The sequence below is a fragment of the Camelus bactrianus genome, chromosome 18 (assembly GCF_048773025.1).
Source record: "Camelus bactrianus isolate YW-2024 breed Bactrian camel chromosome 18, ASM4877302v1, whole genome shotgun sequence".
NCBI lineage: Eukaryota > Metazoa > Chordata > Mammalia > Artiodactyla > Camelidae > Camelus > Camelus bactrianus.
In genome coordinates, this window is record NC_133556.1 from 20,771,040 (window position 1) to 20,796,313 (window position 25,274).

Below are 25,274 nucleotides of genomic sequence, written 5' to 3' on the forward strand. Positions count from 1 at the left end.
TAAAAAGTCCTGATATTTTGATTTTGATAACAGCTCATGAAGTTGAAAGCATGAAGTCATGAAAATAAAGATTCTAACATTCAAGGGGAAAAAGAAAACAAAAGAAATACAATTCATCTTGTTGATGGTTCAGTTCCAAAAGAATTTTCTCAATTCTTGTAACATTTTCCAGTGAATCAAGCTGCTGTGTTAAAAATTCCTTGGGGACCAAAAGTTCAGCCACAAAATAAGCAGGAACTGCCTCAAGCACAGTCAGATGGAAACATGTAATAATACTAATAATAAAAAGATGAATAAATTAAACTAGAAAGCGAAGGAGATAATCTGGCCTTTGACCCAAAGGCGAAGCCTGTGGCTAGGTCTGAGCCTCAAGTATACTGAACTTACTTGTTCAGTCCTTCGTGTAAGAAATATGAGCAATTTAATTTAAATTTCAAATAATTGGCTAATATAGAGAAAAAATTTAAAGGCTATGTTACTGGATGAGTGAACTCATTATTATTTGTATCTGCTGCTCTCAGAAATCTCCAGGAGTCACGGAGTTTGAGTTCACTTGGATGAAACCAGCATTTTCCTCCCAACAAAAATTCCTCTGTGAAACAACAAGGTCCTACTGTCCCGCACAGGGAACTATATTCAATATCTTGTAATAACCTATAACGAAAAAGAATAAGAAAAGGAATATATATATATATGTATATATAACTGAATCACAATGCTGCACTAACACAGAAACTAACACAACATTGTAAATCAAATATACTTCAATTTTAAAAATAAATAAAGACTCATTGAACAGAAAAAAATACGTTTGTAAAAACATCTGTCATCTCATTTTCTCAGGAAGGTTACCCTCAGCTCAGCCTCCCTCCTCTCCTGGACTGGAATGTACTCGTTAGCAAGAATCTTAATAGACCCCATAAAATAATAGTATTCACAGTGGTAGCTTAAAGCAGTAATTCCCTAATGCACTATTACGTGGCCTTAAGACCCAATCCAGGATCACTTCAGCCTTGAGCGTGACTTACTTCACAGAGTCATGCATGGTTTTACAAACGTGCAGAAGGGCGTTCAGAATGACAGGGTCCTTGGTGGGCTCCTGCTGATGCCTAGGAGACATTTAGGGATAACTGTGAAAGCCTTGTACGCTGAGAGCAATGAAAGCATGGATTTAGTGCTCACCTACCGTACATATTCGAGAAGCAGCAAATTACCTGGTTGGCATTTAACACGGCCCAGCTCACCAGCAATGGGCAATATTCTGGCTTGCTTTTAATTCTTCTTTAAATAACAGGTTTGCTCTTCCAACCTATAATTTCACCTAACTGCGAAACCATGGTAAAACTGCTACATTTCCTAAGCCAGGCAAAGGGCAAATCTTGTTTTCTTAACCCTTGAAGCTGTCCACAACCTATCTACAACTGTGTTAAGTGCTAGGCAAAAATTATTAATTTGTTTTTTCAAATAATATGAAAGGACAAATTCTTGTAACAAATCCTTATGTAAGGTAGGTAGGTATATTTGTTCCAAGCATACAGAATTAATCTTTTAGAAAGACAATACAAGGAAAGCTTAAAACATATATTCAAGTAACATCTAACTTCATTTCCAAACTTTGGTTATTTGAGTTCCATCTTAACATATTTTTTTTTACCATATCTACATACTTAATATTTAAAGTGACTTTAACTTTTAACTTAACCTTGTCCTGAAGAATAATATATTTGGAGTCACTGATTAAACGAGTTATATATTATCTAACATATTTTAAAATAAATACACAACTTTTAAAATAAAAATTAAAATCTCTCCTCCATGTATGACCTAAAAGTATTTCATGTACCACCATTAGGAGGCAGATTTAACCAATACAAAGAAAGGTGGGGAGTGAGGATACAGGTCAAGCGCTGGAGCACATGCTTAGCATGCACGAGATCTTGGGTTCAACTCCCCAAAACCTCCTCTAAAAATAAATTTAAAAGTAAACCAAATTACATCTCCCTCAAAAAAACCACTATCCAAGAGTTGTAGTTTGGGGGCAAATTTCTAATATCTAGTTTAAAAAAAAAAAGAAACAAAAGGAACTGAATTGAAGACTGATCACAAATCTATACACAGATGGAAAACTTTCTAGCTCTGCTATCTTGACAGGTATGACTTTATCTTTTAAAATGTTACTCCCTAAATAGTACATCAATAGATTGCTCCTTCCCAAAACACTGGAGTGAAATGTGGGTGATGGCCAGGCTCCTGCTAATACTTGTTACTTTGTCTCCTTTAGCACTGATTATAAACTTTCATCAGACTGCTCCTTTTAATGTGGTTTTCCTCCCAACGTTATTTTACGTATAAGTATGGACACATCATTAGGCATCAAAGTGCACACATCGATTTCTTATCAGCTGGTTTCCCGGGGGCAGCAGGAATCGAAGCCTCAGATTACTTTCTGTTGCACTTACTTGATAAAAACTTCCATGATGCATTTGCAAACCTCCACCCGCACACTCTCTTTTTGGAACATGTCCAGAAATGGCAGAAATTTTTCCTAAAAAGAAAAAAAAAAGGCACTCTATATGCAGTTTACACACATTATTGGAAGGAATCCGTAGGTCACTTTTTCTTGGAAGGTCAAAACAGAGAAAGCGTTGTTCATCTTTCTGAGGTAGGTCCAATCAGGACTCACGTGAAAACAAGGAAAGCACTTTGAGGTTTTTTTTTAAAAAATTATTACTATTAAAACAATTTACGTATGCCCGGGGATCAGGGCTTGAACCAGTTAACATTCTGGAGAATCATCTTTAGATGACCATAAGCTCTTCCTGGTAGCAGAGGACAGGTGAGGTTTTAGTCTTTTTACGACTGTACAGAGGGACAGAGACAGGAGTCAGAGTCATTCAGAGAGTGGCTTCTGCATCCTGACTCCATGCTGAGTGACTGTGTGACCTTAAGTGAGTTGCTCCACCCGTTCCAGTTTTCTCACCTGTAAAGTGGGCATCATTACTACTCTCACTTCCCGGTGGTGTTCTGAAAATGATATGAGGCAGTGCACGTAAACTTCTAGCACAGTGCTTGGAGTGTGGCAAAAGTCCAGCAAATTACAGCTTCTATTATGAAGTAAACAAAGACTCACAGTCCTGGGAGTGTAGATAAATGGAAACAGGAAGAGGGAGGGGTGCCAGGAAAGCTGAAGGAAGGGGCACAGAGTGTTACTACAGGGACAGTCACCTCGATCTGTACCCGCCCAGGGCCCTGCAGCAAAAAAGAAGGGCATAGGGCATTTTAAATTTTTGAGGGAAATATAATAAATCTCGACTCTGTCAGACAGTGAGACAACTATTAGCTCTATGTGTTTCATAGTTTCAATATTAGATTGTGTGATAAAAAGCAGGTGCCATTTGAAAAATCAATGAGTTAGAGGATGTCCAGTTTGATTCCAAGGTTTGAGAAGTTGTATGATACCTAGCAGGCACACACATCCCATAGTAAGTAATGAATGAAACAGAGACAATATTTTCCTTTCATTCTATGCATATTATTTTCTCAAATGCTGTGTAAGTTGTTACGATATAGATATTGAAGTTGTTTAGACCTGACTATGTTTTTTTTAATAAAAAAAGGAACCATTAAATATTTCTTTTGGCCTAGGATACCATGAAAAAATTATGGAGACACTAAAGAAACCTCTGAATCAGATACAAATTTCCAAAGATAATTAAGGAACGTTACTTACCACTGAGAAGAGAACTGAGAAATCATGGAAGTGTGCAATCACTTTCTTAATTATTGACTGAAGCTGCAAAGCAAAACGAAAAACACGTCTTTAATAAAATGTGGACATTTTTTAAAAGGCAACCCTTTCTCACAGCTTGCAATCACAATTCCAAAAAGGGAAACTTGGATTGCACAAGGAACAGGGAATGACTGGGTTAGGCTGGGCTTTGTCTCAGTCTGAGCTTGCCCATCCTACCTGCAGTCTCGGGGAAGTAACTTCTCAGCCTCAATCTCCTCTTCTGTGAAATGGAGAGCAAAGCAGTATCTCACTCATGGTTCACCTAAAGAGCTTAAAGCACTGCCTGCCCTTCAAAGCTCTCCCTGTAAGTCAGCTTTGAATATTCAAGGAATGGGCAAACTTTTTCTCCAAACTGCCGGCCACACAGTCATCACAACTACTCAGCTTTGCTACTGTAGCTGGAATGCCACCATAGACAATATGTAAACAAATGGGTGTGGCTGGGTTCCAATAAAACTTTATTCACAACCATAGGTTGTGGGCAACACAGGCCTTTAGTTTACACATCCCTATTCCAGCCCATTGTGATCCTGCGTTTCTTGACTACTTCAGTGGAGAGGCTGTGGACCAAGTCTGCCGGGGAGGTCAAAGGCCATGGCACTACCCGAGGACAATGGCACATTTGTGAGGTCTGTCCCAGGTGCCCAGGTACTGATGTCCACCAGCTCTCACCCTGAGATGCGCAGAGTCCTAGTGACAGGGCCTTGGCGTGGAAGAACCAGAGAGGCGCTGTTTCTAACTAAAACATAAACCCCTATCCTTGGTTGCTGTCAAGAAGGAAAAATTTACTAAGTACTTTGTTTACACTAAAAACACTGCTGTTTAAAGCGTCTGCAAAGGAAATGGCTCATGGTCAAAAATATAGACTATTAACAGGTACAAGCCCCATTTCATACTTAAGCAGCTCACTAGGTCATCAAGCAAAAGGCTACTCAAGGACTTCAAAACGTCAAGACAAACAGAGCTCCGAGACAGAGCATTCAAAGACACTGCAGTCCTGTCTGGTTAAAACAGTTCTCAAAATCTTATCCGTAACAACTAACCTCTTTAGAACAGGACATTTTTTCTTCAATATTTAAATACCGATATACTTGAATACATATAATGCATTTCCTGATTTTAAAAGATAGGCTTTTTTTTTCCTCTTCAACATTTCCTTATGAAAATAATGAAACAAAGGAAATTTAAAGAATTTAGAACAAACACCCATTTACTCACCACTTAGATTCTGCAAGGGCCAATGTCTTGCTATATTTGCTCCATCTCCTCACCTATCCATCCATCCAATGGTAGAATTGATAAACACATAACTCCCACACTTTTAAAAAAATTTTTATTGTGAAATAATTTCAAACTTGCAGAAAAGTTGAAAGAATAGAACCCCAAACTCTCATATTCTCTTTTCCCAAACTCACCAATTTTTAATATTTTGCCAAATTTGTTTTATCATTCTCTCTACACAAGACAGATTTTTCCTGAAAATGCATCATGTCCCTCACCCCTTAATACTTCATTTGTATTTTGTAAGAATAATCATATTCTCTGACATTTCCACTCTGCTGTTACCAGATTCAGGGAAGTTAACACTGATGGAATTATAACACTTTACCATTCGTACTGCAACCCTGTCAACTGTCTCCGTACGTTCCTTACAGCATTATTTTTTCATCTCTTCGGTACAAGATCCAGTTCAGGATCACACATTGCATTTTGTTTTCATGTCTGTGTAGTCTGTGTTAATTTGGAACAGTTCCTTTGGCTTCTTTGTCATTGATGACAATGGTATTTTTGAAGAATACAAGCCAATTGCTTTATAGAATGCTCCACAGTTTGGGCATGACTAATGTTTCCTCATGATTAGATTCGGTCATGCATTCTCAACTGGAAAGCTGCATGAATGATGCTGTCTTTCTCGGGGTACCATATCTGCAGGCACATGATATCCACTTGCTCTGATGCAAAATACAGCTTTTGATTAGCAGGTCAATGATGGTCCAAATTCTCCACCACAGAGTCACTATTCCTCCCCCGTGCAATTCATACTCATTCTAGGGGAAGACTCTCTGAGATATGGAAATATCCTGCTCCACGTCAAACGTCCCTCCCCCCAGATTAAGTGCCCATTGATGATTCTTGCCTGAAGATTGATGATCCTTGTCTTTACTGTGATGGTTGCCAGTGGTAATTTTTCAACTCTACCATTTCTTCCACATTTCTCAAAAGGCACCCCGTCCACTTTCCCCCTTATTCATTTATTTATTTATCTATCCATCATAAGGACAGACTCCTGTCCAGATCCCTGCTTTACTCAATGGATTATAATCTATCATTGTATTTTTTTTTTGATGCTCAAATTGGGAGCCCATGAGAGTGCCTTCCAAGCTGCTCCTGCACTCTTTTCATGTGCGCCCATCAGTTTTTTTGAGTACTTCCTTACTTCCTGGCACAAGAACATGTTCCAGGCTCGCCTTGTACCTTCCCTATCCTAGACCTGGAGTAACCTAATTCTTCACAGACCCCTGCAGTTTCATTTTCTTGATGTGGTCCTCACTTAAGACAATGGACTCCCAACAAATCTGAGCGGCTGCCCTAAATGCAGGCTGACTCCAGGACATCTTTTACAAGTTGTTTTTAGACATGACAGAATTATAGTATAGTAGAGTTCCCTTCTGTCTTAGACTGCATTCAATTTATTATGTTACTTAAAATTTTCAATTAACTGGGTCACTAGCAGTCGGGGTCTTACTGCAAATTCCCCAACTAAAATTCTACTGCACATCACTCTTCAAATGAGCCCAAGACCTTCACAACCCACAAAGGTGTGACCCATTTTCTCTACACATTTTATTCACTCTGCGATATTTAGCAGGAGGCTGCCATGCGTGACCATGTATTGTTTTCATCCCAGCTAGAAACATGCTCAGTGGCCGCTCAATAAACTGTAATGATGAACCATTTTAATTAGCAAATGGTGAAAAATTCTTAAATTAGTAAAACATAAAAATCTAAAATTTGAAGACTACGTAACTAATTTTCTTATATGAAGTGAGCAAGAAATCAACTGATCATGGGTAATAACTACCAGAACATCATGTTATTAAAGAAAAAAATAAAATCTTAATGAGGTCCAAAGTTACAGTAAGTGATCCTGAGCTGGATTCTATATTGGAGGGGAAAAAAAATCTCCTACTAAGGACACTGAGTCCATTGACAACACTGGAACAAGGACAGGGGAGTAGGTGACAGTAATGTATTAACGTTAAACTCCCTGAAGTTGAATACGAAACTGTGGATATAAAGAAGAATGTCTTTGTTCTTAGGAAACTGAACTCTTTAGAGGCAAAATGGCATGATGTATGCAGTCTATCCTCAAATGATTTTTTTAAAATTTACATACATATGTATGAACATATGTTTGTCTGTGTACACATAATGATAACGATAAAGCAAACATAGAAAATGTTAACAGTTGGTGAATCTGGGTGAAAAGTAATGGGTGTTCTCTGAGCTACTTTTTAAACTTTCCAATCAAGTTTGAATTTATTTCCAAATAAAAAGTGAGCTAAATTGAAAAACAAAGGCAGCTTACTCATTGATGCCAAGCAAGTATACTAGGGCTTTCCATAACTCATCTCACTTAATCCTCACAACCACTCTGAGGGTAGGACTATTGTTATGCCCATTTTGCAGGTGCAAAAACTGAGGCACAACAAGACTAAGTAACTGATTAAAGGGCACACGGCTAGAATATAGCAAGGCTAAAATTCAAACCCAGGATTATCTGACTTTACAGCCTGACCCATGCAACATACCTATTTAATTCAACAGAATAAAATTCCTAACATTGTAGAAATGAGAAATGCAACTTCACCTGAGGGTAGGAGTCTTCAAATGCCCGATCTGGAGTCATGTGCTTGATGACATCAGCTAAAACGGTATTCACCTCTCGCTTCTATGTGGGGAAGACAAATCAAACCTGTATTAGACACTGAATAATAGTTATCGACCATTCTTCTGGTGGAAAGAACTAACATTTTCAGACTATAGCACACACCTTCCAGGAAACATTTTCAACTATTCTGCTGAAAATAAAACACAGGGGAAAATCTCACCCACATCACAGCCCTAAAGATGACTGTCTGCACCATGTCAGGACACCATTCTCGAAGGTTCTGGGGCATTACACTGTCCCAGCTTTCCTTGAGTGCTGGTAAAATCCGACATGCCACTTTCTCCCCTGCGGTCCCAGGCCCCTCCCCAGGAACTACAGAGAGCAGCGAGGAACCGTGGGAGGAACTCTTATAAGCCAGTGACCCAGTGCCCACTTCACTTTTTCCAGCTGTATCAGAGGTCAGCCAGCCACAGCCCAAATCCAGCCTAGTGCCTGTTTTTATACAGCCCAAGAGCTAAGAATGGTTTTTACATTCAAACCAAAAGAAAAGTATTTCATGACAGGAAAATTATATGAGATTCAAATTTCACTGTGCATAAGTAAGGTTTACTAGAACACAGCCATGCCCACTCTTGTACTGTCTGCGGTTGCTTTCATACTACAGTGGCAGTTGGGCACTTGTAACAGAGATCATACGGTCCACAAAGCCATAAAAACAGGAAAAGGTGGCCTTCTATAGAAAAAGGATGCTGACCCTTGGTCTACACAGCTGGAACAGTGAAGTTTCCTGGCAAGGCTGCTGTGAAGCTGTAAAGCCCACAGGCAAAGCGCCCAGCACACAGCTGTCATTACATACTCTCTCATTTAATGCTCATTGAACTCCCCAGCGTGGACATCATTATTCCCATTTTACAGATGAGGAAGTGGAGGCTCAGAGAAGTTAAGTGGCTTAGCCAGGGTCACAGAGCTAAAAAAATCTAACAATGGCACTAAAAGAAACCAAAGTTTCTTGGAGAAATAGCTGATTCCAAATCTGGGATAAAAAATATGCAAGGAAGGCTGGAGCATCTTACAATAGATATTTTTTAAAAGGGAAGGGAAGAAGGAGGGATGTAGAGGAAGAGAGAGGGAGAGAGAGGGAATTTAATAGAGCAAAAGAACTCTAGTAAGTTTTTCACAATGTATGGACCTTATTTTAATCCTGACTGAACAAATAAACTGTAAAATATGAGACAACTGGGGAAATCTGAACATCTACTGATTTTTTAATGGTATTAAAACATCATAATTTTCTTAGGATAATGTATTGGGATTTTGTTTCAGAAAAAGGAATTCTGTGTCACGTATAAGCGCTGAGATACTACCATGTGAAACACGATGACTGAGCTGTGCTTCAAGATAATCTGGGGTGGGGAGAAGGGGTAAGAACACAAATGAAACCAGATTTATCACAAGTCGATCATTTCTGGGTGATGAGTACAAGGGAGACAATATGTTTGAAATTTCCATAGTAAAATAAAAATTCAATAAAACAAAGAAAATAAATTAGACCAACATTTACACAATGCTTGAAATAAAGCAAAATCTGTTTCAGGAGTTAGAGGCCATGTGGTGTTTACCTTCAACTTCCAAACGCTGGGGGCCATGACCGAGAGGGGAGGACAGGGCGCTTCGGGGTGGGGTGGGGGTGGGGAGTTAATTCCTATTTTTTGATCTGGACCATGATTACACAGTGTACTTCGTAAAGATTCATGAAACAGCAAACTTATGATATATATACTTTTCCACATGTATGCTAAATGTCAATTTTTTTTAAGTTGATTAAAATAAACACCCTGGTAATAGGATTTGAAACCATTTCTACCTGCTTCTATAGTCTCTGCTCTTTGACAAGACCAGTACTTCCCAACCTGGGGTTCTAGTCTGAGCCAAGGGAAAGAAGTACCCTTGTTTGTTTAGAAAAAAAATTACCTGCAAGTCACGTATGTTTGGGAAATGCTGCTTACTAGACTCCCATGGAAGGTCACAATGTACTTTAATAATAAGCATCTAAAGTGTACCACAGTGAAAAAAACCCTACTTAACTTTATAATGCAGCATTTCTCAACTTACACATAAATGTGGATCACTTTTGTTATATTACACATATTAATGCTCCATCATCCTATACCACAAAGGATGCGATTTTCATAAATTAAGAATGATTATCAATTTTAGAAAAAGAACAATTATCATTGCAAAATGCCTAAATGCTTACACTAGGCTTATTCATGATTATGCACATGAAAAAAACATACAGTAATTCTTTCAAAAACAATCCCACAGCACACATACCGTGAAATGCTTGCAGGTATACTCCACCCACACTTCGGCACAATTAATGTAGTCCTAAAAGAAAAAGGAAAGATGTCTTTACAGTGAGAATGCCTTGGTTGGCCTTACGGCAAAAGCTCATCATGGACAAATCCCTTCAAGGGCTTTGACGACTAAGGGTTGGTAAGTGATAGAAATTTCAAGAGTACTTCATGTACTGAAAACTCTGGCCCACTGAGAGACTTTGCTTTGAAAACTGAGATAAGAAAACATAAGTTTCATTCCAGAATTGCTACTTGGGCCAAGATAGAAATCTGGGAAGCTCTGTCATTCCTGAAGAATGGAAAGAACCAAAGGGCATTGGAGACAATGGGGCGGGGGGGAAGTGGGGACAATGACCACGGATCTGGTTGAAGGTTCAAGCTTTGTTTAAAATCTGACTTTTGAATGTTCCGAGACTAAACAGGCCTCCTGCCTTTAAAAAACAAACCATCTGTCCTATAAAGGGGTGGTGTATATATATGCTGTAAAAAGGCTAAGAAAGCACAAAGGTTTCAGGTAAGAAATGATGTATTATATTCTGGTAGGAAGTGGACACATGGAGAGACAATAGGGTGGCTATGGAAACGGGCAGTGACCACTCAGTAAGGCTGTATGCCCCAAAAACACCCAAATGGGAAAAAAAATGGCCAAGGGAAAAGAGTCTGCAAGTATATGAAAAGAAAGAAGAAATGCAGAGGAGAGAAAAAGGTTACCGCATTCACACAAGAAAAGCCAGGAATGTGCTACGGTCTAACTGGAACGCTAGGATGGACTTAACGAGGTGAGGGTGAAGTTAAGGACTGGAGAAAACCGTTAACAGGGGCTTTTGATCCAAGGTTGCTTTGAAGCCTTGAGGTATTACGCATTAGGGGCCCAGAGGTTTTTGACTTAAATATATCCCAAATAAGTTGTTTTAGTTAGCCAATCAGAGTGAAGTTAAGTAGTGAATTTCAACAGCTGGAGTTTAGTGAGGATTTTGCCGAATTTAACACAGGTACACGATTTTGTAATTTAGTTTCTACTTTTTCTAAATTATACCACTATTTTTAATGCACTGTCATAAATGTGATTAGCACGGGGTTTATAACTGGACTTACTTTAATATTTCCTTCTCAATAAATGATTGAATCAAATGTTACAAACCTATATTCACTTATTTGCTGTGTTATGGCTCTGAATGTTTGTATCCCGCCAAAATCCATGTTGAAACCTTAGCCCTCAGCATGGTGATATGAAGAGGTGGGGGCCTTTAGGAGGTGATTAGGTCATGAGGGTGGAGCCCACATGAACGGAATTAGTGCCCCTACAAAAGGGACCCCAGAGAGCTTGCTCTCCTTCTTTCTGCCATGTGAGGAGGAGAAGCTGGCAGTCTGCAACCCAGAAGAGGGTCCTCACCAGAATCCAACCATGCTGGCTCCCTGATCTTGTACTTCCAGCCTCCAGAACTGTGAAAAATAACTTCTGTTGTATATAAGCCACCTGGTGCATCGTATTCTGTTACAATAACCTGAATGGATCAGGACATGCTGCTGGCTGGAGGGGAACGGTGCAGGATGTGGTGAAGTTTGGCCACAAAGACAGCCAACACCATTTCCCAAGTGGCAGCCACATAACTTGCTGGCATGTTGCCTAAAAGGACAGTGGGGCGTGAAACCCAAACATACAACACGATGACCATCACTCCATGCATTACAGTAACTAACATCAGTTGGTCCGTCTTCCCAAGACTTCCTGCGCCGGAAGTACAGGGAGAAAGAGGCTTCAGCTGTCCATTCAAGGGACAGAAATTCCAGTTCCCTTTTGCTAATTACTGGCTTGACTGCTAACCTTCGGTTTAGGACTATCCTACTAAACTGTTTTTTTCAAATCCAAATACAAGCTGACCCTTGCACAATGTGGGGGTTAAGGGAACTGACTCTCTGTGCAGCTGAAAATCTGTGTATAACTTATAGTCAGCCCCCTGTATCCAAGATTCCTCCAAATTTGTGGTTTCACTTCTGTGGATTCAAACAACCGAGGCTTGTGTAGTATTATAATATTTACTATTGAAAAAAATCCATGAATAAGTGTATTTGCACAGTTTAAACCCGTGTTGTTCAAGGGTCAAGGGTACTATGGGCTGCTGCACTTTGGATGCTCTTTCCAAAGTTACAAGTCTTCTAAAGCTTCAAGTATTTATAATTTTACACTTTTAGTGCATCTTAAGGCCTCAAGAATAAGACATAATAAGCATACAAAAATCAAAGAACTACATCTTCATAGCTACGAGTTCTCCATTATTTGTTGACAGATACAATTAAAATAAGTAGATTTCTTTAAAAAAAAAAAAAGAAAAAGGGATGATTATGATTAGTTGAAAGAGAAATGTTTTAAAAGAATGAGCATATTGCATAACTTGGAAAAAAGGCAGTTAATCAAAGGTCTAAGTGGTCACCCACCTGTGGATTCTTCAACTTAGTGATAACTTTCCAAGCTTCGTTGAGAATCTGAAGTCGATCACCCTCAGGAGGATCAGCCAAGGCCAAGTTTAACCCCAGCGAACGGAAAAGGAGATGCTGAGAAATACAGCAAACCATTACGATCCTGGAGATGTTAAATCAGTCACTTGAGGCACAAAGGAAAAGGCTGCAACAGTCGGCCCATCTCACAGGTAATCCTCCAACGACCTCTCTCTGAAGTTCTATCACAGACACATGCAAGTTAGACCGAGGAGCTCAAAACAAAGAGCTGGCTCTGTGTACTGGTCCAGTCTGTGAGCCATAATATCTGCTGAACAAAGCTTTTCATAAATAACAAGTGAAGATACAGTTCTAAAGATGCAAGACCAAAGTTTTCCTAAGTACTTCACAGTGAGCTAATTGGATAAGTTTAGGACTCATGGAGGCCAGACTCGCAGCAATCACACATGTCTCATGGTCCCAATCGCTAACTCATCTTCCCCCATGCTCTTCAGAAACACGCCTTCGCTTGTTTTCCCGTTGGCCCGAGCTGCCCCGACACCGGACTCTGTCTCCCTTGAGAGCTATCGGGTGAACACTGCCTATTTGTTCTCTGCTGAGCATTTAGTCGAGAGCCTACCTTGGGGAAACCGGACTCATCGCACTCTTTAATCATGCCAATGAAATCCATGGACCTTGTGGCGATGAACTCGGCCCGGAAAGCTGACATCACGGAATTCAGCAGCAAGGCACTGCAAGACACACATGCCCCCATGTCAGCAGAGCTTCCCCTTAATGAAAGTCGCTTTAATTTTAGGATGTATGTTGTGGGGAAAGATGGCTGACAGCCCTTTAGTGGTAAGGTTAGGGGAGAAAAAGACTGGAGTAAAAAGGCAGCCTCTAGAGATTAATATGGTGTTTTGTGCATATTTGGAACTTGATAAATATTCAGCTGTTTGGAAAAATGGGTGGATGGATGGGTGGACGGCTGGATCAATGGATGAACAGGTAAATAAGAAAGTAATCAAATCCACTTAAACAGAAGAAAACTGAGCCTTCAATAGGTTGGACCACTAATAAAACTAAACATTAAGTAACAATATTAATCCAAGCTGCAAATACATATCTGCATCTCTTATGAAAAGCACTGTTCAAACCTAGGGACACAGTGGTGAACAAAACCCACTCCAGGCTGCTCACACATCTGCCACTGAAAGGAGAGAAGAGAAACTTCATGTGCCTAGAAGATAGGAATTTGAGTTTATCCTGACCTTACCACTTATCACAGCCCAATACAGAAAGAATTATTATTACTATACCCATTTGACAGATGAGGAGACTGAGGCACAGAGCAGTCATAGTGACCCAAGGTCAGAAAGCTAAGAAAGAGTGGAGCCCAGATCTGAAGCCAGGCAACTGGACTCCAGCACTCCTGACCTCCATGCTACCCTGCCTCCCTGTTGGCCCTCTTGCCCATGAAGGCATGCCACGCTCAAAAAACCCAACCAACTCCATTTTCAAACTCCGGCTTTCTGAATTTCAAAATACTTACTTGTTTCCTAGTTTCTTACATCTCTCCATCATCTCGGTTAGCAGAGCCTAATTAAAAAATAAGAAGAAAAATTGTCAAATTGGAGGAATGAAAGCATATTTCTCACCAATAGATTTCCAAAGTAATACTCTAAAAAAATGCAGCTACATGCCCATTTCTAGAACTCTCAATGCCCAGCAGGTATGGAAAGGATGGAGGAGAAAAAAGAGTCAGTCTTGGGGCACTGAGTGCAATGGGTAAGAGCTGGGGCCCTGGCCTCAGGCACACTTGGGTTCATATCCAGTCTCACCACCTACATTCCCTCATCCTTAGGCAGATGATACAGGTGGGAGATGATACAGACTTCTTCAGGATGATGAGAGTGGTACCTCCTGTGCTCTAGGGCACCAGTGAGAATGAAAATTGCTTTACTCTCCACCTCACCTGGACCCCCATGTTCCTCCCCACTCACAAGGTGCCTGTGGAATTCTCAGCAAAACAAATAAACACCGGGCAATACTTGGTGCCGGCCAGTCCCGGTGAGAAGCCCTTGGCATTCATGATGTCACTTCTCACAAGCACCACAAGGCAGGCTCTCTACCCTCCCATTTCACAGATGAGAAACCAAGCCACGGAAGAGCTATGTGCTCAGGCCAAGGTGACGTGGCTAGTTCTGGTGGGCTGGACGTGGCCCGGGCAGTCTGGCTTCGAAGGCCGTGCTCCTCACTACATTTCCTCCCTGTGCATTTTGAAGCATATTTTTTCCCCCAAAGGAAGTAAATGTTCTACTCACTGGAATGCTATTAATGGCTTCAGAGCTATCTTAAGACGATTACGTATCTTTAAAAGAGCTCCTGTTTTTCAAAAAAATCAATGGAAGAAGCAACGTATAGGGCAGTGGTTTGAGGAAGGTATTGAATGGCACAGACAAGGTCAGTCCCAAGACAAAAGAGCTAATACAGCGGCCTGGATGCTGAGCACGCGCCAGGCACCACGCACTGGGCCCTGGGCTAAGCGCTGTACACACCTTTTCCCATTTACTCTTCACAATGGCCTTCGAGGCCCATGTAAATTATCCCCACTTTACAAACGAGGAGGCCAAAACTTAGCTAGGTTAAGCCACTTCCTACTCAGTGGTAGAAATGAGATTCGGATCTAAGTCTGACCTGGAAGTCAAAAAATAAAGCGAGTCTTCTTTACTGCAATTCCACCCTCTCCAGCTGTGTCCTGGGTGTTGCCTGAATAATTCAGGTGATAGATAGCTGACTGTGGACATAACTGGCAGTACCCCCACCCCTAGAACCCTGATTTTATTCAGGTTTCTGTCTCTGCCCAACAAAAATCAGGTTGGGTCCTGTTACGGAGTGAATTATGTCCCCCTCAAAATGCATGTTGAAGTCCTAACCCCCCAAGTGGCTGTGTTTGGAGACAGGGTTTTCACAGAGGTAATGAATGTTAAATGAAATCCTAAGAGTGAGGCCCCACTCCAATAGGAAGGGTGTCCTTATAAGAAGAGGAAGAGACACCAGGAACACACATGCACAGGTGAGGGGACAGGGGAGGACACAGTGAGAAGACAGTGGTCTGCAAGGCAAGGAGAAAGGCTTCAGCAGAAACCAACCCTGCTGGCACCCCGATCTTGGACTTTCCAGCCTCCAAAACAGTGAGAAGATAAATTTCTGTTGTTGAAGCCCCCTGGTCTAATATGCAAGCCTGCTGTGGCCTAAATGGCCACCCACCCCGCAAATCGATGGTATTAGGAGCTGGAGCCTTTGGGCGGTGATTAGGTTTTAAGGGTGGAGCCCTCATGACAAGAATTAGTACCCTTACAAAAGTGGCCCAAGAAAGCTCCCTTGTCCCTTCTGCCATGTGAGGACACAGCAAGACAGGAAGGACCAGGAAGGGCCCTCACCAGACACTGTATCTGCCAGCGTCTTGATCTTGAACTTCCCAGCCTCCAGAACCATGAGAAATAAATTTCTGTTCTCTGTAAGTCACCCAGTTTGTGGTGTTTTGTTACAGCTGCCCGAACATACTAAGGAAACTAAAATAGGTCCAAACCAGTCACACTGGTCTCACTTCTCTTGCCAGCGGTGGGTTTGGACAGGGGCACGTGACCCATTTCTTGCTATTGAGATGGGGCTTTAGAGGAAAAGTTTCCTTGCTCTTAAACAGGAACCAAAGGAACTGAAGACTCCCCATCTTTCTGCCTCTGGATGCGGCCATGTCTGAACGTGATGCCTGGAATGACTGCAGTCACTTTGCTGCTACCTGGGGATGGCAGAGCAGAGAGAAGAACAGAACCTGCATGGCCCAGAGCCTTCACTCAGTATTCAAGAGAACACACTGAATTATTTTTGTAGGGCCAGTTAGGCGTTTGTTCCTCGCGGCCAGAGCATCCCAGCTGAGGATAAAATTGACGTTGTCACAAATGGCTTCCCTAACCCACTCACGGGGTATTTCATATTTGAAAAGTAATTCTTGAAGACCAGTATCAAAGTGGTTTCTGGGAAGGCTGGGAAAGAGATATTTTTATAATTTTCACATTGATACTTCTTAACACACGCAATAATCACTCATTCAACACCACCTACAAAGCAACTTTCATGTACTGGCCACTCTCCCAGGCACTGGGAACAGGGCACTGACAAGAGACTGAAATCCACACCCTTGGGTGGCTTATTCTCACATGCACGCACACGTGCACGTGCGTGTGTACATACGCACATGCGTGTACACGTGCCCACACGCACAAATGAATGAGACATCTTGGCTCACCACTTCTGAAAAGACAAACTACGGCAAATGCTAACACGTGGACAAAATGCTAACATTCTGGCCATTAAGACAAGACAAATGTTTTAAAAATTCTCTTTCTCACAGGAGATGAATGCATTAATGCATCCAAGAATATAACTTTAAAAACAAAGGGCTCCATATAGTCATACAGGACCAGAGGGAGACCCTCAAGTGTCCAGGGAGCCAAAGAGCCAAATGTTATGGATCCCAGGAAGGTCTGTTAGAGGTTACTAATTTTTTTTCCTTCTGAGAAGTGACACGATTGATTATCTTTGGCAAGGACAACACGAACAACAGTTCAAATCAGAGTGAGACTGAGACAAGCCTACTGGCTGAGATAAACCACTGAAAAACTTGCAGCTCAGAATATGTTTACAGACACACATCAGAACTTGGACGATTCATTAGGCCCCTGTATTTCATTTGTTTATTATATTTTACAAAAATTATAGAAATAAGAAATGCTTATGGACAAAAGCTCAAACAATACTGTCATGCATCGAGTAAAATATGAATGCCCTCCCTTCCAACTCCTACTTCCTAGGGATTACCAATGTCAACATTCTGGTGTTTATCTTTCTAGACCTTAGTCTATGCCTTGTGAATGTATAGCTTTTGTTGTAGAAGACTTTTGTTTTAGAAAAATGGATCGTCTTACACATCTTGAGCTGCAACTTGTCTTTTTTACTCAAGAATCTAGCATGGGCCTCCCTCTTCCTGTGTTAGTCCACACAAATCTCCCTCATTCTTTTTAACGGCTGAGGAATCCACGCCATGGATATAATATTATTGTTCCAACTGCTCCCAACGGATGACGTTTTTAAAATATTTTATTTCAAGCCAATTACAGATGCATAAGAAATTGCAAAAAGAGTAGAGGTGTTGTGTCCCCATCACCCAGCTTCCCCCAGTGGTGACATCTTCATAAACACAGCGCATTCTCAAAGTCGGGAAACTGACACTGGTATGATATAAACAACTAGACTATTTCACCAGGATTTTCATGCACCTTTATTTTTTTAGGGGAGAGAGTATATCTTTGTGACACTTCATTAACATATTTGAATTTGCAAAGGAACCATCATATTTAACTACTGGATTTTTAAGGTTTTCTCCAGTTAGGGTTATTTACCCACTTCAAAAGCATGGGAAAAGAAAAGAGGTTGGGTCAACACCACGTTTCTGATTTCTAAACTAAGATTAACTCATACGCAGCCCAGAGTGCCCACAGATGTGCACTTCTGCTTTTACTAAACAGCCTTCCAACCAGTGTTGAGAGTTACTGCTCCATAAAAATGGTGAACCAAATAATATGCTTATCACATTCTCTTTCTAATTCTTCTAGATGAAGCAAACATGTAAATGGTGGGCAAATCATAAACTAATCTTAAGTGCTCTCTTTTTCACAGGAGATGAATGCATTAAAAATGCATCGAAGAATATAACAACAACAACAAAAGGCTCCATTGTCACATAGGACCATAGGAATATCCTTAAGTGTCCAAATGTTATGGATCCCAGGAAAGTCTGTTAGAGGTTATTAATTTTTTTTCTGAGAAGTGGGAGCCTTTCCCCCGGTCCAGAGCTAACGTGGCTCAAGTCTCAAAGAAATAAAACATTTCATTGTGAATAAAAAGAAATGCTATACCCCAGGCATTAAAAAGGAGAAATTTTTAATTTTACTTATCATTTCTTTCACTGGGGATTTTTTCCTAATTCAAAAGAATGAAAATAAACCACTTTTGAGAGGGATTTATCAATGGCCAAGGCTCGTCTTAGATTTGCATTCTTAGCCTATCATATTTTAGAATGTTTAAAGGGCAACTGATAGTATGATCATTGGAGTAATAGTCCCATGGGTCAATTTGTTAGGGACTTTAAGTCCCACCTCAAGTGTTGCAGTTAACGGGTGATATCTAGAAAGAGTCCAGAGAAGTTGAGCGGACAAATCTGCTGGTTTCAGCGTCACTGCCAAAATGGCTACATGATTTCTTTCTAACTGTGACACTAGCAAGTTTGTAAGCTTCATCTTAGGTGAGGTACCTCACCTATAAGATGGGGATAAGAGCAACACGTAGGCTGGGGGAGGCTTTGAGAGTGAATTAAGGTAGCCCAGGTAAAGTAACTAACACGGGCAGACCTCAGAGACACTGCGGGTTTGGTTCCAGACCACTGCAATAAAGTGAGTATCTCAATAAAGCAAATCGCGTGTATTTTTTTGGTTCTCAGCACATATAAAAGTTATGTTTGCACTATACTGTAGTCCACTGAAGTGCAATGGCATTATGTCTAAAAAAGCATACATATTTTAATTTAAAAATATTTTATTGCTAAAAAATGCTAATCAGCTGAGCCTTCAGTGAGTCCTAATTTTTTTCGCAATAGTAACATCAAAGATCACTGATCACAGATCACCATAACATATAATAATGAAAAAGTATGAAATACTGTGAGAAGTACCAAAAATGTGACACAAAGATAGGAAGTGAGCAAATACTGTTGGAAAAATGGCACCAACAGACTTGCTGAATGCAGGGTTGCCACGAACCTTCAATGTGTTAAAAAATGCACAACCTGTGAAGCACAATAAAGCAAAGTGCAATAAAATGAGGGGTGCCTGTGCAGCACACGGCCAAGGGAGCCTCAGAAAGAGGTGGCTGGGTTAGGAGCTCAAAAGCTTTTCAGCAGCATCCCTGATCCACCTCCCTGCTCCACTCTTCACGATCAACCCACACCCTGCCTTCTAAACGCTTCCTGAAAGGACCGAAGGTCACAAAACATTCCTAACAACGGTATTTGTTATAACGTTAAGTGAGGGAAAAGCATCATAAAATCATACAGGAAAAATTTCCCATCTACCAAACACCACGACAGAGCAAGAGTGAAAGTGGAGAGAGGAATGTTAAAAAGGAAATGCACCAAAATGTTAACACTGACCAGATGTTCATGACAGGGGTTTAAGTGGCTATTTGTCTCCTTTTAACCTTCTTATCCTTTCCAAATTCTCTCCAATGAATGTGTATTTTTATTAATAAATGTTTTCCGACTATGAAAATTCTCTATCCATTTTGCCTCTTGTGTTTTCCACGGCTACCAACCGGGTCTCCTCTAATCCATCTGGTATGCTTCTGCCAGTCTGATCTTCAAACACTGCTTTTTTCTTCTTTTTCTTTTTTTTTTAATTGAAGTATAGTCAGTTACAATGTGTCAATTTCTTGTGTCAATTTCTGCTGTACAGAACCGCTTTTTTCAAATCATTCGCCTGATCAAAAATCTTTTAAGAGTTGCCCGGTCTCCACAACGTGATGTTCCACAACCTGTGCAGCCTGGCCCCCTCCCAGTCAGCCTAGTTTCTCACTCTTCTCCAGTGATGCTCTCTCCTTATCATGCCCCTTACCTGTCTGCTTGCACAGGTCCCTTCCCTCGGCCCCTCCTTTACTGCCCCCACACCATCCCCAACTCATCCCCTGGCCTTCAAGTCAGTCCAGGCCTCTATCTGCCATTCAGACCGAAGATAATGATGGTAACCACCCCCATTTGCCTAGTGCCTACCACGCACGAGCTCTTGGCCATGCACTGACGCACATCATCACATAAAAGTCATCTCATAAAAGCCCTTTGAGGAGGGAAGGTTCTGTTATTAGCCCCATTTTATAGTTCGTCATACTGGGGCACAAAGAGGTCAAGCAGCCCAGGGCAACACAGCCAGTTTGAACCCAGGTCTGCCCGACTACCTGCCCCACCTCTACCACTTTTCCTCTTCCCTCCTTTGACAGTGACAAGCTACATCGTACAGCTTAGCAAGAGAACATGCAATTCCAAACCAGCAAGACAAAAAGCTGCAGGAAACAATCAGAAGTTTATCGAAGGATTTGTTTTTACTGCCCAAAAGCAGGTTTCATGAAACAGGTGCTTTTTTCCTCTGCAGAATGTGCTTAAAATTGAGGGAATAAATGGTGTTTACTTACTATAATTTTAATTGTATGAAGGGGGGAAAATGTTGTCTTCAAACAACAAAAAAAATCTTTTTGAATAATCACTCCATAATTTTGCGGGGGAGAGGATTTGGGGTTTCAATCTCGACTTGAAATTTCATATGTCAAGTATTTGCAGCTGAAAGCATTTCTCCTTTCTTCCATCTAGACAGTTCTCTCTTTCTGTCTCACCTACCTGTCCCATGTATTGCCAACTGCTGCAGCCAAACTCAACAACCCACTACTCTGCAGGTGTGGCCTCTCAGACACACACGGCTCCGACTCCCCAGTGGACACAACCCAGCCACTGTCAGAGAGCTTTTACGCATCATATTGTCACATGCACTTTCAACACCACCCTCCACACTGACATCGATTCTCCTACATTTACATTTTGAAAATAATTTTTATGAGACACTGCAAGTTCCTTATTTAAGTGCCCCAAGAATCAGTTTATTATTATTCAGGTGACCTAATTTTTTTTAATCACTTCTTCTAGCGCAATAATGATTTCCTAGAGTTTTACTCCCCAGGAAAGCTCTCTTCCCAGCTCCTGCCATCCTTTGAGATTACTGGTGCTCAAAATAAAAGGCAGAAGGCCTTATGACATGTACCTTTTGTTTTTAGTCCAATTTTGTTTTTCATTAAAACAAGGGGGAAAAAAAATAAGTGTTCTCATTTTCAAATGCGTCAGGTCCTGCTCCTGTGTTTCAGTTATTCAGCGGAATCGTTCAAGTTCGTGGTACCTCCTCCCAGGAACGTGGGCCAGGGTGTGGTGGACAAGACTATCCTGAAGATCACAGAGAATGGCCAGCAGATTTTCAAAGAAAGAATCTTCTGTTTATACTGGCTTGATTTAAAATCAATTTACTCAATGGTAAAAAAATTCACCTGAAATACAAGACATCCCTATTCTCCTCATATTTCAGGAGTTGGAAAAAAATCAAAATATAAGCAATGCATTATACTTGTTGAAAAGTTAGAAAACACAGATGGGCCAAGAAAAATAAGAGGATCCAAAATCTCATCCTTCAGTGGTACTTTGTCATATCTCCTTCCCAATTCTCTCATGCAGACAGAAGAATCGCATTTGCAATCCTAACGATGCAACATTCAAGCACTGCAGGGGTGATGGGGAGCACCCGATTAAGCAGTGTAAATGGACTGTCTCGTCTGATCCACGCAATGGACTGGAAAACAGGAATTATCACTGGTCCCATTTCACAGGTGAAGAAAAAAGTGCAGAGTGGTTAGAGACAAGCCACTTGACCTCTGCTTTATCCCGACAGCAGTAACCAACAGAGCTGAGATTCAGAGCCAGGCAGCTCAACTCCAGGCCACACTACCACTTAGGACATACACAATAGTGCGTGTAACCTCCGTTGTTCACTTGGCCAAGTACTGGCCAAGTCTCCATCATTTTCAATGGCCCCATGACATTCCATTGACTACATATACCATAGTTCAACCAATCCCCTTCTGATGGCTGTCCCCAGTGTTGCACTAGCATGAACACACCTACATACATTTAATCAAAGTCATATTTTCTTTCTTTTTCTTTAGAGCTGTCAGTATGTGTTTGCAGATTCGGCAAAGGCAGCTGTGTTTGAATTTTGCTTCGGTCTAGGTGTCCTTATTTTGTAACAAGGCCTCTTCTTCCCTCACACATAGAATAAATTCTCAACCATCAATGAGAAGACAGTAGAAGCTTCATCTATCACACTTATTATGACAACATGAACTGGTGTCCTACACAAACTGCTTCTCTGAGGGAAGAGAAAGAGTATTTCTGCTGTGATTCTGACTTTAATTCCTGACAATGCTTCAGTTAGACAAAAAAGAAAAAATTTTTTATAAAAGCAATTACATGTGAGTTTCACTTTCCTTCTGTAAAATGGAAAAAAAATATTACCTGCTGATTTTATTAACTTATTATAAACACAAAAGGAAGGTTAAAACATGAAGCTTAGTGAAGAGGCAACGAAGCCCGCTGACCCTGGAGTCAGGTTTGGTGAGTCTACGTCCAGGTGCCACCACTTACTAGCTGTGTGACCTGATGCGGGTATTTGGCCTCCCTGAACCCCCGCATCTCTCTCCCAGTGCCAAACAAGGCACTGGAGGAAAAGTGCCGAGCACAGAACCAGCCACAATGGTGAGCCGCTACAAAGGGCCCTGACTATGGTACAGGGCACCCAGGTGTAGGGGTCGTTACGACACGGGAGAGAGAGGGGCCCCGGCATCCGTCCTCGGTGTGGACTCCACACTGATGCCACCTGGCAGTTACCTCGGGGGCGTGGTAGGAAATGCACTGGAAGATCCAGTCCATGGCAGGCGAGTACAAGGGGAGGTAGGATGGAAGTTCCACTCCCTGGACCACCAGCTGGTTCTGAACCGTATCCCCATGAATCTACAGGAGACCAAACAAACACTTAGAACAGGAGGGAAGTCACATAATAAACGAAGCGCATGTAACTCACAGACTGTGCATATCCGCAAGCATTTGGATGGCCCCGAGAGAAACAGCCCGGTTTCTTGGGTTTTTTTAAAGTAGAAAAGACACACAGAAAGTTTCCCACGTCTCCGAGCTGAGGTGCTTTGGGAATGTGTGCTGTGCAGAGAAGTAACCTGATAAAAAGGGAGCCAGCAGATGCTAGGAAGAAAGGCTGATCAACAGGAGACGCTTCCTATTAACACATGCATATTAATTCTCTCCGCTTGTTCAGTACAATCAACACATTTTAATTGTCTGTAACAGATGTGAGTGTCATTTTCTACAGTTTACACATTTAAAGAGCTTCAAGGCAATCTTGACTTGGAAAACCAACCGGGTTTCATGAAATTTGTGATCATGTGACTATGATACCAATTAGCTGTTCTGACAGTGTTCTCTTACCTGTTTGAATGTAAGGAGGAAGTCAAAAAAGTTCTTATTTAGGCTTTCTTTGAGATGTGGGGCCACTTCCATGCCCACCTGCAGCCAAACAAAATGAAATTACCTTGACCACGGTTGCAAATAATACACAGTGTGATGCCATTTTTGGAAATTACCAATATACACAGAGATGGACAGAAGCAGAGAGAAGTCCAGAAAGTTAATTTTTATTCTTTTTGCTTATCTGTTTTCTTATTCAATAAGCATAAGTCTTGCTTTTGTAAGAAAAACCACAGGAGCTATTTTTAATGAAAAAAGGGCAACATTTGCAGTAATCATCCTTGCAATTTCCCAAAGGTAATGGAAGTATTTCTGAACAGATGACCAAGAGAACAAATCAATACAGAACTAAGGAGAAATGTACTCTCAAGACTACGTGTACGACTTTCTCTTCCTCTCTAAAAAATGATAAACACACATGTGGCTATACTTACTAAATGAAGCAAAAGGATTCTGGTATGTAAGAGAGTCAGCTGAGACTTCACTGTTGCACTGTTAAAATATATGGATTCATCCTTTGCTGGGCAGTCATAGAAGTAGACATAAATTCTGATGGAGTTTAAGCAATTTTATATAAGACAAGCAGGAAGCTGAACAGTGCTATGATCCATTGGCTCCTGCATCCATTGTTTTAAAAAGATGGTAACATTTCCAGATGAAAAACTTTGCTCATCATACAGCAGGTGGCCAGAGCCCTGGGGTGGGATGGAAAAGTGAAGTTCTCAGCTACGGCAGGGAGTTCAAGTATTGAAACAGAGCAAAAGCATCAGTTCCTTAAGCTAAGCTCCTTGGATGCACCTCAATTCCAAACTGCTGTTTTAGCACAAAAACAACTTTGCAAAAGCAAGTTGCTTTCTGGGACCTGGTTTCTTCCAAGGGGGACAGATTTCTGCCACTCACCTCCCCCACTACCCTGAGGTCATGAAGATTAATGATAATGATACTTTTTAGAAGTCCGTGAAGAATCCCTTTGAGAAGAATTATGCAAGATCCACTGGGGTGGTAAATTCCAAGGGCAGCTCTATAGCTGTTGGGGATGCTTCCAATGACAAGCACAGAGACAAAAAAAAGAAAGAAAAAGAAGACTAACAACAAATGTCAGATCCTCTTCTACTGTGTTCTGATTCTATTGTCTTTCCTTCCAGTAATCGTTTCGTAGAAAAGGCAATAATTATCTGTTACATGATAGCAAAAAAAAAAAAAAAAAAAAAAAAAAAAAAAAAAAGGCTCAGGAGACAAGCAGTGGAGGTGAACTGAAGGGGCCATGACTTAGAAGAGGAGTTAATCATACTTTCCTTTAATAAACAGTTTTGAGCTCCCCCCGTCCCACCCACCCCCACGCCCTGCCTACTCACTGCCTTTGTGTTTTGTTTATCTCTTCCCATATAGCCAAATGAGCAGCTTGGAAATCTGCTTGGGTCTAAAAGATTTCTACCTAGAGAAGCAAGGGTCGTTAGACTCATGATTTCCATCTGCTGTTTCTGTCTGCCTGGCATTTGTTCCCTCTGTTTCTGGAATCAGCAAGGTAGATTTGCCTTTGGAGAATCAAACTTCCCTTTCAGA

General features: G+C 41.1%; 1 protein-coding gene across 2 annotated transcripts in view; it reads right to left on the minus strand.

The window, feature by feature from the left end:
• The window catches only part of VPS35L (VPS35 endosomal protein sorting factor like), a 109,105-nt gene that overhangs the window by 41,263 nt on the left and 42,568 nt on the right, over nt 1–25,274 (minus strand). For both annotated transcript variants that reach the window (XM_074346257.1, XM_074346258.1), the window contains exons 13-22: nt 23,673–23,750; nt 23,064–23,186; nt 14,028–14,074; nt 13,116–13,227; nt 12,476–12,592; nt 10,017–10,070; nt 7,662–7,742; nt 3,731–3,793; nt 2,460–2,545; nt 1,029–1,109 (exon numbers count right to left, since the gene is read on the minus strand). In XM_074346257.1, the coding sequence (XP_074202358.1) occupies nt 1,029–1,109; nt 2,460–2,545; nt 3,731–3,793; nt 7,662–7,742; nt 10,017–10,070; nt 12,476–12,592; nt 13,116–13,227; nt 14,028–14,074; nt 23,064–23,186; nt 23,673–23,750 (842 nt within the window). The remainder of the gene's footprint in view (nt 1–1,028; nt 1,110–2,459; nt 2,546–3,730; nt 3,794–7,661; nt 7,743–10,016; nt 10,071–12,475; nt 12,593–13,115; nt 13,228–14,027; nt 14,075–23,063; nt 23,187–23,672; nt 23,751–25,274) is intronic.